The following is a 16,277-nucleotide window of genomic DNA, read 5'->3' on the forward strand; positions in this document are numbered from 1 at the left end:
CAGTTATCCTATGATAAATTTTTAAATGTTGAGGTAATTGGGTATCTCATCGCATCCATTTAGAAGTACAATCAAAATAGTAATATTATCTCTTGAACCTGCAGCTAATGCAGTCTTTACCAGTTGTTCGCTAATGTAGCTTGCTGCATTATCATAGAGTGTCTCAGAGGTGACTCTGCCTCTTCCTGCAGTTTGTGATTTGCAATTGGACAGGTATGTTTCTGTGTCCTCTTCAAACTGTGGTGCTGGTTTAGAACCCACTGGTGATAGAGTCTTTAGCAGTTCTTGACCAGTGTAACTTGCAGGTTTGTCACAAAATATCTTGGAGTCCATTTTTTGTGCCAGTTGTGGACCTGAGTCATAATTAGATAGGCATGCTTTTCTATCTTTTGGGGGCTGTTTCATGTCTTTAAACCCTATTGCCAGTACATTCTCTTGCAGCTGTTTATGGGTGCGACTTGGACCTGTTGCACAGAAAGTGTCAGTGTCTGTTTCTTCTTGCTCTGCAGGCTGTGGCTGAAAGATGTTACATACATAAACTTTTCTTTCCTCAAACTGTTTCAGTTTTTCAGAGCCACTTTGTGTGGTAGAATCAAGCTGTTTTATCTCTCTGTTCTGTGAATTTACTTCATTATTACTGAAAAGAGACAGTTCTGGATCAGCTTGGTTTTTGTGGTCATCGGTTTCCTTAAGAACACCATCTTCACTTGGCAAATAATTCCTCCTAGAACATTTTGGCTTATTTTGTTGCAGGTTACCTTTTGAGTCAGTGAGAAGAATATCTTTATTGGAATACAGTACCTCTATTCCATGTTGCAGATCTTTAACAGCCTTTGAGTCATTTAAGTTGTCTTCAGTGAGGGGCATCAAATACTGACACTTACACAGAGAAGGTGCGTTTTGTTGAACACATTCATACATTCTCAAATAATGAGTGAATGTTGTTAGAGTTAATGCAAGTACTTCATTGTAATCCAAAACCTCCCAAAGCCCATTAGAAGCTAAAATAAGAAACTGACAATTATCATCAATAGGGACAGATATGGTATGAGGTACAGGTATAACAGATCTTTTCAGTACTGGATTGCCGTGATGTCCAAGACCCCTTGTAGTTCTCAGGTACCCCTCTACTAATCCGTCTGGTTCATTAGTGCTGATGTTTCCACCATTCTCAAATATGCGTTTTCTCTCGCTTACATTAGAAGTGCTGTGCTCTTTTGAGAGGCAGTGACTCTTTCCATTCTTACATAAGACTGCATGTGCATTACCTAAAAATGAAATAAGGTAATATTTTGTATTATAGCATACTGATTATTTTTTTAAGATACTGCTGTTCCATCAGCAGTTAGCCTTTTGCTAGGGACTGGGAAAAAAACTCAGGTCATAGTTCAATTATCTACTGCCACAGGCAACAATATGTCCATCAGTGAATCTGGTTCTATTTTACAGCAGTTTCCTGTGGTTTTTTTCCCCTCCCATTATTCAGAAGACTATTCCAGAACCTTGTTCTTCTGACTGCAACTAAACTCTTATGAGGAGTCTTAAGTGACATTCCATTCTGCTTAAAGTGCAGTCTGATAGAAATGTTGCACCTTGATTGTTTTTTTAAGCAAGAGTGCATATTTTTCTCAAATACTCTTTTTTTTTCCTAGTAGAGTGTATGCTTTCAAATTATTACAGCTGAATGAACTCATCAAGAAGTTTCAGGTTCAGACTATTTTTAGCAGTATAAAATTTCTAGTACCTGAAAATAATTTGGACATCGTGTAGAATTTACTAACATGATGCCTTAAATCTTGTCCTCAGTTAAGGGACCCAACGGAGCAAGAGTTCTCACAGTCATCACAAGGAGTCAATGACTAACTTCTTTCCTTTAGGTACTTTACGTTTCCCTCAAAACTTTTGAAATCTGCAGGCTGAGAATGAAAAGTGTTAGAAATTGCAGCACTCTGGGTGTCTAGTCTTGTCAGACTTGAATGTAGAGTGTAAAGGCAAGCAGCTCTGAAACAAAGTGATGTATTGTTTGAGATCCTTTATGGCTACAGTGGGAGAAGACCATTTTTTCTGTTGGGGGGGTGACTGGTCTGCTCCCATGTGTTGGTACAAGGGCAAAAGTGGTGTGTTACAGAAGGAACTTGAATTGGATGGTAGCTTTCCAGGTGCTAATCTGGCTGCAGTATGTTCATTTATATTGTAATTTTAGTACCATCTGGCTAGACTAGGGCACGGATGTCTGGAAAGTGTTTATAAGTAGGCACTGCTTATACAGTAGTTGTATTTCTTGGAAAGTATTGGCATTGTCTAGTGTAGGAGGCAGCTAAGTGTAGTCTGTGTGAAGGCAGGTTTCTCTAGAATGTGATTCAGAATATCAAACTGAAGGATACACCTGTTCTATTGATTATAGAATGTAGATGCCTTAAGTTATGTTGTGTGAATGTTTCCTTGTGCTTGCTCCCTCCTTCGTCTGATTTCCATGGACAGCTAGAAGATTGTCTAAAATTTCCTTTGAACCCTCTGAGTAAGACCACCAGCTGTAAGCATAACAAAGGGCATAATATAACCCATGTGGAACAATTTGACTGCAAGAAAGAATAAAATCTAGTCACTTTTGGATGCAAGTTGCTTGTCTGCAAACCAGAGACAGGGCAAAAGAATCGACAAAAACTAGCTGACTTATCAATGTGGGACTAATGAAGAAGACAAAGCTGGCCAATGCCACCATCTCCTGCTCCTCGTATCTGACCATCCTCTTCAGTTGCTTACCTGGTGCTGAAGGAACATGTCTATACTTCTGTAAGAACACATTCCTGGAGGGAAAATGAAGCTTGTTGTGCAAATCTTTTTCTTTGATGTGATACAATTGGTGGAAAATTAAGTGTATTAGATTAAATAAATGTGTATTTAGAAGTGGTTCAAAAATGTGGACTTTAATCATAAAAGGCTTGAAGTATCTCTGATGAACTTCAAGCCTTAACTCATTAGCAGAGCTTGAGTTTACAGTATGTTTAATTGCAGCCAGCAGAAAATCTCATCTGGGAGGGAAGGATGGAGGCAGGTAACTAGAACCAGAAAACTTAGGTTGGGTGAATTCTCTACCAAATTTTCTTACCTTCATCCTACCTCTCAAGCTCATCGTAATAAAAGTCGGTTTCTTACCCAATAAGGTGAAAACAAATGCATTTGTTAGTTCTGAAAACATTACAACCTTTACGTGAGTACTCCTGTATTCAGTTAAAGGTGTGACTGCATCTCCTGCAAGAATATCTGTGCTAGTGCTAAACTACCAATTTTGATACCAGTAACAGTAAAGTTCTGGTTGCAGCAGAAATGCTTGTTGGAGGTAGAGGAAGTATGGATATAGCAACAAGCACTGGGAAGATGGAGGAAAGGGAGGGGGTAGACCACAATTACTTATTTCAGTGTCAGTGCATATTCAAGTTTGTTTATAGTGTTCCTCAGACTGGCAGAGAATTGTTAAGCAAAAATACTTTTTTAGTTTTTCCAAGTGTGGAATATGTTTTTAGGGGTTGGGGGTTTTTGCCTCCTGAAAAAAATGAAGCCTTTCAAATAGTTTTCCCTTTACTGAACTTTGACCCTCTTGATTAATTTCAGTCAAATTTTATGTGAAGAAATATGAAGAAGTCTTAAAAGTTTTGTGAATACACTCATCTGAGGAGGAATGATGGAAAGTGGTGATCACCATCACCCTGGTGATGGAAAGTTGCAGTGTTAGTAGCATGCTCCTTACTCATGCTAGGGAGAGTGATAGAAAAGTCTTACAATGCTGGGCATGTGGTTCAAGCAGAGACTGGAAGACACCAGAGAACATAACCGTAGACACAAATCCATTTGAGACTATTCACCCAGTGGCCTTTTTTATGTGATTCTGCTTGTGTACTCCTTCATGGGAAAGCAAGTATCTTGCTTGTAATCTTAGACCTGTCTTCTGTACACAAGAGAACTTAACTGGTAACAAAAATCACCAAGTGGGAAGATACAATGACTGAGTTCCTAAGAACTGCAAGAGCTTTGTCTAGTGTTTCCTGCAGCAGGGCTGGGTGGAGAAGCATTATGAATGTATCAGTATTTCTGATTGTAATTAGTAACTGATTTTCTACACTATAGAAAGGCAAAGCACGTCTCTACTTCATGAGGAAACAGGTCTGAATAGATCTTCTGTAACAACAGTAAATAACCAATTCCTAGTTCAGAAATTAATAATTCAGATGATCTCCACCAGATCATGTTTGCAGTTTGCTGGTAGAAAAATGTGGTGTCACTTAGTGAAACAAATGAATAAAAGGAATATCCTGAGCATGTGTCATTGACACAAGGAATTTATCAGATGTAAAATCAGAAGAGTTATGATTGTCTGCTCTAAAATGATGACACCTTAAACTTCATCTTGATTTAAAAAAAAAAAATTGTCCTTACACAAGTGACCTCTGTAAGAGTAGTATTACGGAATGTTTATTATTAACTGTGTCTTTTGCATTAGTAAATTGACTTCACTGCTTTAACTCAAATATATTGAAGGTACTTATTAGATACGCTTAATACTTATTGCCTCATACAAGGATCAGTTGCAAGGGAGTTTATCATGTCTCCTTCACATTGTCAAGTTAAAGCAATTGCAGCTTTTTATCTCCAAATATCTACTGCCAACAAATCTCTAGATTAGCTTATTTTTTTCACTCTTTATTAGGCAAAAAAAATCCTGGTGTGGAATGTACATACCTGTATTGGCAACGTGCAGTAACCCAGCAGCACCTTTGGCTTGTCTGGTTAATGGACTATGTGTATTGTTTTCAGAATGTTTTCTTCCTTCTTCCCCATTGCCATCTGTCTCTTTGCTGGGGATTCTTTCCACCAAACAGGTAACTACTGAACAGCCACTCCAGCGAACTTTGGAAACCTCATTCCTTCCCAGTCGTAAAAGTCTATCCATTCTCCAAAAGGACTTGGCGTATGCTTTGTGAATCCATTCGTAAATATTGGTCTTGTTGGTCTCGCCATTGCCTGGTTTATCAGAGAAAATCTTCTCTTTTTCCCTGTAATCTGCCTTGATTACTGTGGTGAAAGAATCTAGAATTTGCTGTTCATCCTTACTCTTTTTGTAGGAGGAATCTGTTTGAGCAAGCTGGTCAAGAAATAAAAGTGGAAGCTCTGCTGCAACTGTTTCGGCAGCTGTTACACCGTGAGACCCATCAGCTATCCCTAGAAAACATGTATCTGACCTATTTCCATAGTTGTTGAGCACAATAAATCTGTCTTCCATGTCTCCCTGCCATGTGGAATTTTTATCTTGGCAAATTGATAATGCTTTTATTAAAGAATTATTTACTTTCTTGAAAGTACTAGGATTGTTAATATTAGCAGGATCACGATATGATGTCGGAGTGTGGTTATCCATAAGGAATTCAAATGAATAATCAATCTTCTGCCTATGTGTCTCAGAATATTTAGGAATCTTGGTCAATTTTGAAATTAGTTGCTGTCTCTGAGCCAAAAGTGTTTTGTTGTCAGTTTTTGTTTGTGGGCTATCAAAGCCCAGCAAAGTTAGGGCTTTGTGGGTTTTTTTATGATAAAGAAGGTGCTCTGGAGATACTGTTTGTTGACATGCAGAGCAAAAAATTGAAATGCGCTTGCAATCATTGTTCTCAGGTGCAATTGTGACCTTCTCCAGGTGATCTTCCTGGTCTCTGGAAAGTTCAAAATCAGGTGGGTTTGATTTGTCCTGAGATTTTTCCTCCCATGTCATTCTATAAAGGAGTTGAATATGTTAAGAGTTTTTGTATTTCAACGTTTTAATATTAGGTAACACTACATGTACCTAAGCTTTGTTCTCACTCTCTTATAAACTGAATTGCATCATTGCATACTAATGCATACATGGTCAAGAAACTGGGAAGCCCATGTGAGATTGTATAAAAATTGTAACTAGTAACTATGTTAAAAATCATTAATACAGCAAATTCAAGAAGTGAAATGTTTGGAAATACAGAGTTCATGACACAATTTAGATTATTCCTGTACCTAGTGAGGTTTCAGTCAGTTGTTTCCTGCTTGTGATTCAATGCATAGCCCTGTGCCTTCACACTGTCAGAACTGTAAATATGACCTAGTTCCTCATCAGCTTTTCTGTATCTATGCATTACTTTCCAGACATGGTAGTGGAGTGTAAGTCCTACTTGGAAAAAAAAAAAAAGGCATATTCAAGATTAAGATAAAAATCTACCAATCTTGAGCGCAAAAAATGAAACGGCCAGAAGCATTGATGTATCTCTTTAATCAAATCTCTCTCATTGCCATCAGTTTTAGTTGTGAGGACTTCAGACGTCGACTGGAAAAAAATTACACCATCGTATTTAGGTACACAGAAGGTAAATTACATTTATGTGGACAATGTTCTATTGCTTTTCCTTGCTTACAAGAGCTAGATTTTGCAATGTTCATGTTCCTTTAATGTAGAATGGATTTCGAATGTGTCAGTTTCTAAATCAATCAAGCATAATGAAGAACAAAAGTAGTATCAAATAGGCAAGTAGTGTTTGAGCTTTTAGGTCTGCAGGAAACACCCCTGCTCGTTGAGCTGCAAGAACCTGCGAGCAGCAGCGTATGCCCTCTGTATTCTCTAGCCATCAGGATGGAAGGAGAGACGTGCTTTGCAACAGAGCTCGCCGAAGAGCAACGAGGCTGAAAATGTGGAATCGAGGCCAGGTACTGCAGGACACCATAAGGTCTAGCCTGCACAAGCCTCTCTGCCCAGTCTCCAGCCAAAGCTAATTATCTTCCTCCTGTCCCCATGCACCTCCTTTCTCCCACTTCAGCTCCTTGCTCCGGTCTCCCCTTCCTTGCCAGCTTGGTCTCTCTCGCTCCTCAGTCTCCTTCCTTGATGCTGTCTTACTATTCTTAGGTCTGGCACCTGGTGCCACAAACCCAAGAGTCAGAGCTGTAGAGTGAGTCCTAGGGAGGCACTCCCTAATAAGACGCCAGCCGGTGCAGAGGGGACCTACACGTGGGCATGTCTCTACTCGGCACCGGCAAACCAATGCGTCTTTTATTGTAACTTGCTCTGATTTGGGTAAATTTACAAGAAAGACAAAAGGTCTGCCACTGATGCCACCTCGGCCAAATTTCCAAGCCCTAGTTTAAAACCTGACAGTCTTGGAGCTTCTCTATAAAATAGTTATTAGAATTTTGGTTTAATACAAGCAAAACTACATATTTTTCAAATCACATTCTCGGAAAGAGCTAAACCATATTACCTGGAACTTTTTCAAATGATTCTGCTTCAGGCTTGGAAAATCTAAGTATGAACTGTTAATATCTGGCAGAGTTTTAAGTTACTGGAAACATGAAGTGACCCTATTGGTAGCAGCACTAAGAATTCTGCCTATAATTTGAAATGGGTAAGAAAATATGTATATAACATACGGAGGAAATATCAATATTGCTTACACAGCAGATGAAGTTAAAATTGTTCGAATGGCTGCTGTGACCTATAAGATGATGTGCAGCTAAGCCTTACAGCTGCTTGGATAACATCCTCTCCCCATAGATCAGCACGTAACGTACGTGTACAGACACCATAATAACACAAAATCCTGACACTGTGAGAAGCTCAGCTTGCCAGCCTGTACATCATCTGACTACTAAGCATGAAAGCATAGTGTGTTTATTTAGTCAATTAAGTTTGGTGTGTTTATTTAGGATTTAGTAGTTATGTGTGTATGGATGAGAAATATCGGACAAAAATGCACATATTACAGGGTTTTAATGTATGCTCTGTTCTGAGATTTCTGACTTTCACTGACCATTGTTAGCTGCTGTTAATCCACCATCAGGGCAAATAACAGTGGTTTAGCAGCGGTAATATCCCACAGCATCATTGCAAGTGTAATTTCATGCTGCTTCAACCTCATCCATCCTCTGGGGCCCCCTCCTTAAACTTGATACAGCCACACCTTAAAGTAACTGTTTTGGAACTGTTGTCTCTTCCAGGATTTCAGCTGGGAAGTAAAGTTTCTTCTCTCTCATTATTTCTGTTCATCATCTCTGGGTTATAAGCATTTCCATTATTTGTTTTTCAAGGCATGCACTTTTTTCATGTGGTAATGGTTGTTTGATGAAATTCCTTCAACTGTTTGAGAATTACTGGAGCATTAAAAGATGAAGCCCCAACCTCCTCCAACTTCAATTAATGTCAATACATCTTAAAGAATCAAATGCCTCTGATTAGCTGAGATATATTTTCTTCTTATAATTTTATAATTGGGCTCTTTAGTAGAGGGTGGTGCCACTTAAAAACCCCTTATGACACTGTAGTATACCTTGTCCTTGCAGAGGCGAGCTTGCAGGTGGCTACAGCTCTCAATCTGCTCTAGGACCAGTTTATGGGAAAGTCCATCTCTCCGCAAGAGGTGAGCATCAGCCTCTTCTAGAAATGCTGCACCACTTTAATAGGGCCAGATAAGGAGGCACATGATTAAAATAGCAGAGAAAGATATGCTTGCACAGATCCCTTTTCCTTTATTCTGCATAGTTTGAATTTGAGACTGGGAGATTGCACAAGCCTTTTCACTGCTGTCATCATGATGATGCATTCAGGTGTGAGAAAAATTAGGACTAATATATACAGAAAATCTGGTAAGCTGCTTTTTGTCAGCCTTTTAAATATGAACCCATTTTACATTTAGTGTACATAAAAGCCCCTTGGATTAGAGACAGGAAATTGAAAACTTTCAATAAAATGCTAGTTTGACCTCAGTAAACTTAATTTGTAGCAAACATACTTTGTAGATGTTTTTATCCCTGTAAATGGGTGTAAGTGTTAACAAATCACAATTTCAGAGCACCAAAACGGTCCCACTTTATTACAATTTGTAAATAACCAGGAATAATGTAGGTAATAATTCATGTAGAACAACAAGATACGCTACAACTCTTCAGTTGCAATCATTTTGCTCATAATTATTAAAAGGACAGCCCTGATGTTAATTTTTATAGTATGCATACACTGCTTATGTTAATAGCTGAAAACCTTGTAAAAATGAAATAAAAAAAGGAAACATTTCCTTTGTTGATCTCTTATGAGGTAAAAAGATTAGTCTATATTTCCTTCTTTCCTTCCTTGTATTTCCCTCATCAGGAACAGATACAGACTTGCAAGTTTTTTGCTGTCAGGTTAAAGGATAACAGTGAGATGGTGACAACACAATACATGAAGCTAAAGTGCTCTCAGCCTCAGAGAGCAAAAGAAAAAATTCAGCTTTCTAGCTCACTGCAGTTTCCCTGTGCCTATTTAGGGAGCCAAAACCCAGGACTGTTTAATGTTCTGAGCTAAAAATAGAAGCAGTAAAAAAAAAAAAAAAAAAAAATTAGAAGATGTAGAAGAATGGGGGGTGAACCACAGTTTGAGATCGTATGTGTTTTCAAGGGCAAAAATCCTATTTACTGTTTGTGTCACAACAAAGAGCCTTTTGGTCAGTGCTTAGTCCTGCTGCTAGGAGAGGGAGGCTGCTTCACCTCTCTGCCACACACTGCCCTGTCTGTAAGAGGGGCAGAACTGAGGCAGAGCACAAGGCTGCAGGCCAGGGACTTGTATGGCAGAGGATACCATCATTCCAGTAAACCTTGTACTTCTGGCAACCCTCTCTAGCTGTGGCACTTGGAGTTGCTTGCTGTTCGTTTAGTAAGGTGAGATTATTTTCCGTTTCTGCAGTTTGGCACTACAATCTCATTTTTTAATTAGTGAAGCTGTTGCTAACTAAGGACCCAGGACCTGATTTGTATCCAAACAGAAGAGTCCCAGATCAGTCATCTCCCTCTGACACGTCCTTCCAGTCTCCACCCAGAGCGTGCTTCTTCCTCGCTTACCTTTGTCACAGTCAGCACTTCATTTACACAATCTCTAGTCCTGAACTCCTTCCTCTGTGGTGCTTGTTTTTATTATTGTTATTATTTGCTACATACTTGTAGCCTTAGAAAACAGTGACTATTATTGATGCTGAAACCAGCACTGGGAAGATGCCTGCCTGCCTGTGGGTCACAGGAGGAGGCGGAGGAGGGCTGTACGATGTAAAATGGAGGTCATGCTATTATCAGTTAATATGTATAAAGAGGCTTCACTGCTGCAAATTCTTGCTGAATCAGCACCAGCTTCCTTGCCTGTCTCTTCCTTCTTCCCTGCTTTACTTCTTGCCCTGCCCTTCCTCTGCTCACGCCTCAGCCGGCGCTTCCTTCCCGGTCCCCCCTTTCCCACGTGCCCGTGATGCCACGGTACGGCTCCCGTTGCCTCCCTGCCTTCAGCCCTGCTCCTCTCCTCCCGACAGATTTCCCTTCCCTCTGCCTGTCGCACAGTTCGGTAGCGGCACCTCCCCTGGAAAACTGTTGGCGAATGCATCGTACCCGCTTACAGAAGCCATGGTGGGGACTCTCGGCATCACGGGGACTGGCCCCTGGCAAGGAGCCACCACGGGGGCCGGTGGGGCTGCAGCATTTGCCGTGGTGCAGGTTGACGGTGCTGTGCAGTGCATGGCCTGTGGCATAGCCAGAGCCAGGGTACAGGCAAGCACTGTCACCTGTGCAGGGGCTGCCTTACCAGGTCCCAGTTTTACATGGTCACCTTTGGCCAAAGCAGCAAAGATCTTATATCTTATTTGAAAAACCTTAAGTAGCCTTTATTAAATGCATACAAGACCTCTGAAAAACTCTCCACCTGAAAAGACAAACTCATTTGATAACCCAGCAGCCGTGCCCTACACCTTCCACCCCTTTTAGCAGGGCTGGCCCTCTCAGTCTCCAAAACCATCTGCAAAAGGAATGCTGCAGAAGGAACAAGACATCTTCTCCCGAGTGAGTCAACTCAGGTGTGTGTAGAACCCTGCTTACTGTATCCCCAGAAGCAACGATGCAGCTTCAAGGAAGTCTTGTTATGAAAGGTGTGGGAAGAGACAAAGATGAACCTGGTGAGTCACAGGATCATGCCAGGAGCAGAGCCTGCCTTGGGGACCTGGGAAGACTCCCACCCCTAGACCTGATAATAGGCAAGAAAGAAGGAAGTGATTAATAATTAAAATAATTATGGGATAAATTAAGATAGTCTCCTTATTTATCTTCTTAAGTGTTGTCCAAAACTGGAATCCTGGGATTCCAGGCCAACTGGTTTTATGTCATCCTATAAAGTGGAAAGGGTCCCCATCATTAGGTCTTCTTGGGTGAGAATTATAATTTGTCACACTGTCTGCTTAGGCAGAGGTGCAACTCCTCAGCTGGGAGGAAGCATCGAACTGGGAAATGGGAGTAGCAAAACAATGGCAAAACCAGCTCTTTCTACACTCCGCATATTTTGCACCTGTTCTCAGTAGCTAGGTCTGTCTTGGCAGGGCAGCGCAGCAGTTCGTAACCCACCGAGGGCCTGCGTGGGGCAGAGAGGCTGCAAGCCCACTGAGCTCAGCATGGCAGGGGAGGCACATGAGGTTTTGGGGATCCACAAGGAGAAAGCGGTGGCAGAAGCAGCAGATGGATGAAGATAATGTCACCGTGCCTCCTGCACTCTCCTGCCAGTGACACCCTGTCTCCCTCACCCCACAAACCCAAGTCTGGGGTTACTGCTGTACTCCCGGGGTTCCTCTGCTTTTCCCAGCTGTACACACCATGATTATGGTTGGTCTAAATGGAGATTTTTAACCCATTTAATATCTGTGGTTTAACTGAGGTGCTTGCAGTTTTGTCCATAGTTCTTAGGACTTCCAGGTGCTCTCCCATGCAGATAGGGGGAAGACTCAGGAGGGGGCTTGCACAGTCAGATGTGCTTAGGCCAGTGTAACTTTATCTTACAGAAATAAAAGGGTGCAGGTAGCAGAAAAGAGGCTGCTTCCTTCCCACCCCCTGCCAGCTGAGCCTGTGCCATTCGCCCAGGGGTCTGTAAGGCTGCCAGCACTGACTGACCTGCCCTACGCAGGCATGGGATGGTTAGTCAGGAAAACTGTCAAAGCACAAAGTACGTTGACCAGGGTCCCAGAGAATGGTGGTGATCTCTGCCACGTATTAAGTGGCAGAAAGAAGAGAAAAGGATGTTAGAGAAAGGAATAAATGAAACAAAAAAACAACTTGTGTGGAGGCAGAAGAAAAAAAAGGTAAGGGGAAAATAGACAGTATGTCCCACGTTTGCATGAAGCAATCCAGAGCTCTCGCTACCACGAAAGAACAGTGTAAGCCTATGCAGTGACTGCAGATAGCTAAGTCTCTGAAATTCGCACACACGCTTCACACTGTACTCGCAAAGGCAGTAAATGTCCTGTGCTCCATAAGCCCAGCCTTTTCTCACTTGGCTTGTGTTAAATCAAAACTGACTGCAGTCAAGAATGGCATCCTCTGGGTAAGAAGTGAATAAAAACTGCTAAGTGCTCCATCACTAACAAGAAATTTGTGTCATGAGTGTGGCAATGACATTTTCTCCATTTTTTTTCACATTTTTTTCCTCTAAAAACTGGGTAATTGGGGTGTGAGGTTCCCTACAACAGACAAAGGCCTAGTGGGAATGTCTGCCATCTGCATTATTAAAGTCACATGTAAGCACCATGGGAAGCCGACAAGATAATAGAGACAGCACAATGAACAAAACTTTTGTACTGTTAATACTTCCAGTGATTCATAAAATATTGATAGCAGTCCTGAATGTGTGGTGGCCAAGAGGGAGGCCACTTCACCCACAAGGAATGCGCTAATGAAAGGATACAATAGGATTTTATACTCGAAGAAATTCCCTGGAGGGGCAAGAGCTCCGCTTTTCACATTTGCATTCAATGGCAAGAATAAAAACAGGTGGGAGAGCAGGAAGAAAGTTCCATCTTGAACAAAAGGAGGGAGAGAGGGCTGGGTTGGGCACACTGGCTCCTCTCGGCTGGGAGACAGGGATGAGGGGTACGGGTGGGCTCCCAGGGCACGGCTGCAGGCTGCGAGGTCCCTCTCAGAGAGGTAGCATTCATCATTAGGCTCTCAGTTGAGTCATTCTTTAACTTACATGACCGAGATAGGCCCCAAAAGCCCAAAATGACAGCTAGGTAATAACCAGGCGTCAGGCACACCCTAAACTGCATTTCAATTTCCTCTTTTGTGACTTGGCATCAAGAATGCAACCGCCTCCTTTGCTGGAACAACCCGCATGCTCTTGCATTTAAGCCTGTCAGGTGCTCACAGTGAATTTGGGCAAGAGCAACAAATGCGAGATGCACATCTGCTGGGAGCACAGGCTCTGAGCAGGCACCTCTTTGGGGTTATCAGCAGCCTGAGAGAGACCTGAGAATCACAGGAGCTGGCACCGGGTCTCATCCAGCTCCTGGCTTGCTTAATTTGATGCAGATGAGTAGTCTTCCTGAAGTCACCCGGCTACTCACCTGAGTTTGTGAGCTGAGCAGCACAGGCAGGCAGCAGGTAGCTCTGCTCCCACCAGCGCTTCCTTGCTCAATGCAGGTTTCATAGTCAGTTCGACTTGTGCAAACCCACTGACATGCCCCGAAGGACAGAAACTGAAAAATGTGGCGAGGGTTTTTCAGACAATGCTTTGAGTTTGAATCTAATTTAATGTCTTCATAGTGCATGTTTAATGATGAAAAATAAACACCAGAGTGGCCCTGTTGTGCTCAGAGTTATGCATGCATTACAATTAGAAAATTAATATGGACTTGCTTGTAAATTCAGTCAACAGAAAAAGCCAGCTTGGGTATATGAAATTGGGAATGATGTGTATACACTCATATGTCAAAGCACAATTTTTTTGTTTTTTTCCTAATGTACTGTAACCTGTCTTGGCCAAATTACATTCACTGAAGCCACCACAAGTCAACACAGCCCAAGTTATAGTCCCATGTCTCCAGCCAGCAAACGATCTTTTCATTCCTTATTCTTGCCAAAATTGTGAATGTAATATTTGACTTGTCACTGTAGCAGTTTAAGACAAAGTAAAGCTTTTTTCTTTTTTTTAAACAATATATTTGCACAAAGTTAGAATGAGAGCAATGACTTAAATCAGGCTTGAAGTTAAAAAAAAAAAAAAAAGGCTTACCTATTTGCAGTTAAAGAGTGATTTCTTTCTAAGCTGCTCCTCTGCAGTAGCAGGCAGTAGTTCTGCATGTGTAGTGAAATTAGTGTTTATAAATGTTACTATAGTAACTGTATCCGTAGCCACAGGCTGGTAGACAGTGTTCTGGTTATCTAGTGAGAAGCAAGGTAAAAAGGAAAAAAAGAGACATAGTGTTGTAAGACAGCCGTGCACTTGATGATTCAAGAAGGAACAGCAGTAAAAGTGTTTTTTGCCTTTATACTAACCAGTGCCTTGTTGCATGCAATACAGCAGTGTTTTTCCCATTAGAACCTCATAAACACACCATGAAATGTAAACAAATATTCAGGCTTTTAACCAAAGTCAGTATCTGCTTCCTAACAACTTTCATCTTTGATTTTACTTTAATGGAAGTAAAAACTTGTCAGGCTTTTAAGGACCTTTAAGAATAAGGTGAAAGAATAAGGTCATTTGCCTAGGCTGTGATCCTGTGAACACTCACCTGTGCAGCTTCAGACATAAATGCACGCCGAGTGGCCTTAATAAATATCAGTGGAGTTACTCACCTGTGTGAAAATAGTAAACATATTTTCAGAATTGAAACTTGTAATTAATTTATATGCGGGTGTGCAAACCTAATGCTGGGTTAAATATCATTAGCTTACCGCTTAAAGGAGAAGCTGGTGATTTGGAGAGAAAAAAAAAACCAAAACGAAAAACATATTGGGGGATGTAAAGGCTACAGCAGCTCCCAGAAAAACTGTGAGTCGATGTTCAGGCATGGACATTAAGCGGTTCATAGGAGCCAATATGTTGTTCCAGACGGGCTCTTTGCTCGTAACATTTGCTACCGAAGAAGAGTGGGAAAGCTGAAAGTGAAACTAAGCAGTAACAGTTTCATTTTCAAGACCGAGAGGAGAGTAGAAACCGAACCGGCATGAAAAAATGCAAAGAGGTTCTTAGGTGACTGTTACCACGCAGCACCTATTTGTTATCCTAAAACATGATTCAGACGCTTAAAAAAAAAGTTTAAAAAAATCATTCTCTCTTCAATTTAAGCGAAACCGGATTTTTTTTTTTTTAATTTTTTTCCCTTTTAATTTGCTGCGAAGCTTGGGGCAGCCGCCGCCGAGCGCAGCGGCTCCTCCACCTTAAGAGTCCGTCTTAAAGCACGGGGGATGGCAGCAGCCATCTTACGGGTCGCTGTCACAGCTGCTGGGAAGCCCGAAGCCAGCCCCGGCCTCCGCCGCGGGGTCCCCGTCCCCGGGGACCCCGCGGCGGAGGCCGGGAGGGCAGATCCCGACCCCCCCCATCGATTTAAAACCTCAGCAAAAAAAAAAAAAACCACAAACCCAGACCCCCCTTTTCATGAAAATACTACAGCGTTTTCCTGTATTCCTTTCTTTTTTCCCCCATCATTTGATGAATATGCTAACTCGCCGTATAACCTCACGCTTGAAAACATCCCCAGGAGCTGAGAAGGTGAGGGATGGGGGGAGACCACAGGGAAAAGTGTTTCCCCCCCCCCCACCCATATTACTCCTAACTTTGCAGAAGTCTGGAGTCATCTTTGCTTGCCCGGCGCAAGGTGGCAAGGCCCTGCGCCTGTGAGCGCTCTTTATATGCTGGGATTCCCTTCCAAACTAATATTGCTGCTTCAGGTTTACACATCAAAGAGCCGTAGATCCCACGCAAACGCCCAGCCTCAGCTTTTTACACGGTGGTGCTGTAGTACAGAATTGCCATTTGTGGTTTCTCACGGCTCAACCGCGTTTTTTACATACATGCAACGGAGCGTAACCGCCTCCAACCCGAAGCACTTGCTTCTGTGCAGAGAGCTCAGTTTCTGTGGCGGGATCATTTACTTAATTTTAGCTTTCAATTAAAAGGTGATCCCTTTAAGACATAAGTTGCTGCTGTCAACGCTTGTTCCTGGACAAAAAAAAAAAAAAAAGAGAAGCAAGCCCCAAAAACACGACGCGAGGAACTGAGCAGGGAGTTTCTGAATTCTCCTGCACGTCAAAGCGACCGGCATTTATCTACGGAATTAGAAATCAGCTGGGGAAAAAGGAATCCTGTAAGAGCGGCCGCAAGCGCGCAGTGGGGAAACACAGCGGTTAAGTCAAGCAAAGTAGCGGCGCGGCGCGACGCGGGGGAACGGAGGCTGCGGCGGCACCGCGGGCTCCGCGGGCTCCGGGAGCGCGGCCGCCCC

General features: G+C 42.2%; 2 protein-coding genes across 3 annotated transcripts in view; one reads left to right on the forward strand and one right to left on the reverse strand.

Annotated features, from left to right (window-relative positions):
* PP2D1 (protein phosphatase 2C-like domain containing 1) lies at window positions 1–15,989 on the reverse strand. 2 transcript variants are annotated; one of them, XM_010585902.1, is made up of 5 exons: window positions 15,850–15,989; window positions 14,069–14,217; window positions 6,037–6,187; window positions 4,738–5,762; window positions 1–1,268 (listed from the first exon to the last, which is right to left on the reverse strand). In XM_010585902.1, the coding sequence occupies exons 4-5, from the start codon at window positions 5,759–5,761 to the stop codon at window positions 22–24; spliced, it is 2,271 nt and encodes a 756-aa protein (XP_010584204.1). In that variant the 5' UTR covers window position 5,762; window positions 6,037–6,187; window positions 14,069–14,217; window positions 15,850–15,989; the 3' UTR covers window positions 1–21. The 2 variants fall into 2 exon arrangements, with proteins under 2 accessions (XP_010584204.1, XP_010584203.1); XM_010585901.1 differs by lacking the exon at window positions 15,850–15,989 and adding an exon at window positions 14,731–15,104.
* Window positions 10,426–16,277, forward strand: part of KAT2B (K(lysine) acetyltransferase 2B) — a 50,459-nt gene continuing 44,607 nt past the window's right edge. Inside the window, exons 1-2 of the mRNA XM_010585912.1 lie at window positions 10,426–10,563; window positions 10,783–10,871. Coding sequence (XP_010584214.1) covers window positions 10,426–10,563; window positions 10,783–10,871 — 227 coding nt within the window. The remainder of the gene's footprint in view (window positions 10,564–10,782; window positions 10,872–16,277) is intronic.

Source organism: Haliaeetus leucocephalus, unplaced genomic scaffold, assembly GCF_000737465.1.
Source record: "Haliaeetus leucocephalus isolate CR32 unplaced genomic scaffold, Haliaeetus_leucocephalus-4.0 Scaffold135, whole genome shotgun sequence".
In the NCBI taxonomy this organism is placed as follows: Eukaryota; Metazoa; Chordata; class Aves; order Accipitriformes; family Accipitridae; genus Haliaeetus; species Haliaeetus leucocephalus.

Bases quoted from the DNA above. Each gene is read 5' to 3' on its own strand.
- PP2D1 (XM_010585902.1), bottom strand. From the start codon at position 5,761: ATGACATGGGAGGAAAAATCTCAGGACAAATCAAACCCACCTGATTTT. The intron at 1,269-4,737 runs GTATGTACATTC...TTTCATTTTTAG, and splicing joins ACTGCACGTTGCCAATACAG to GTAATGCACATGCAGTCTTA.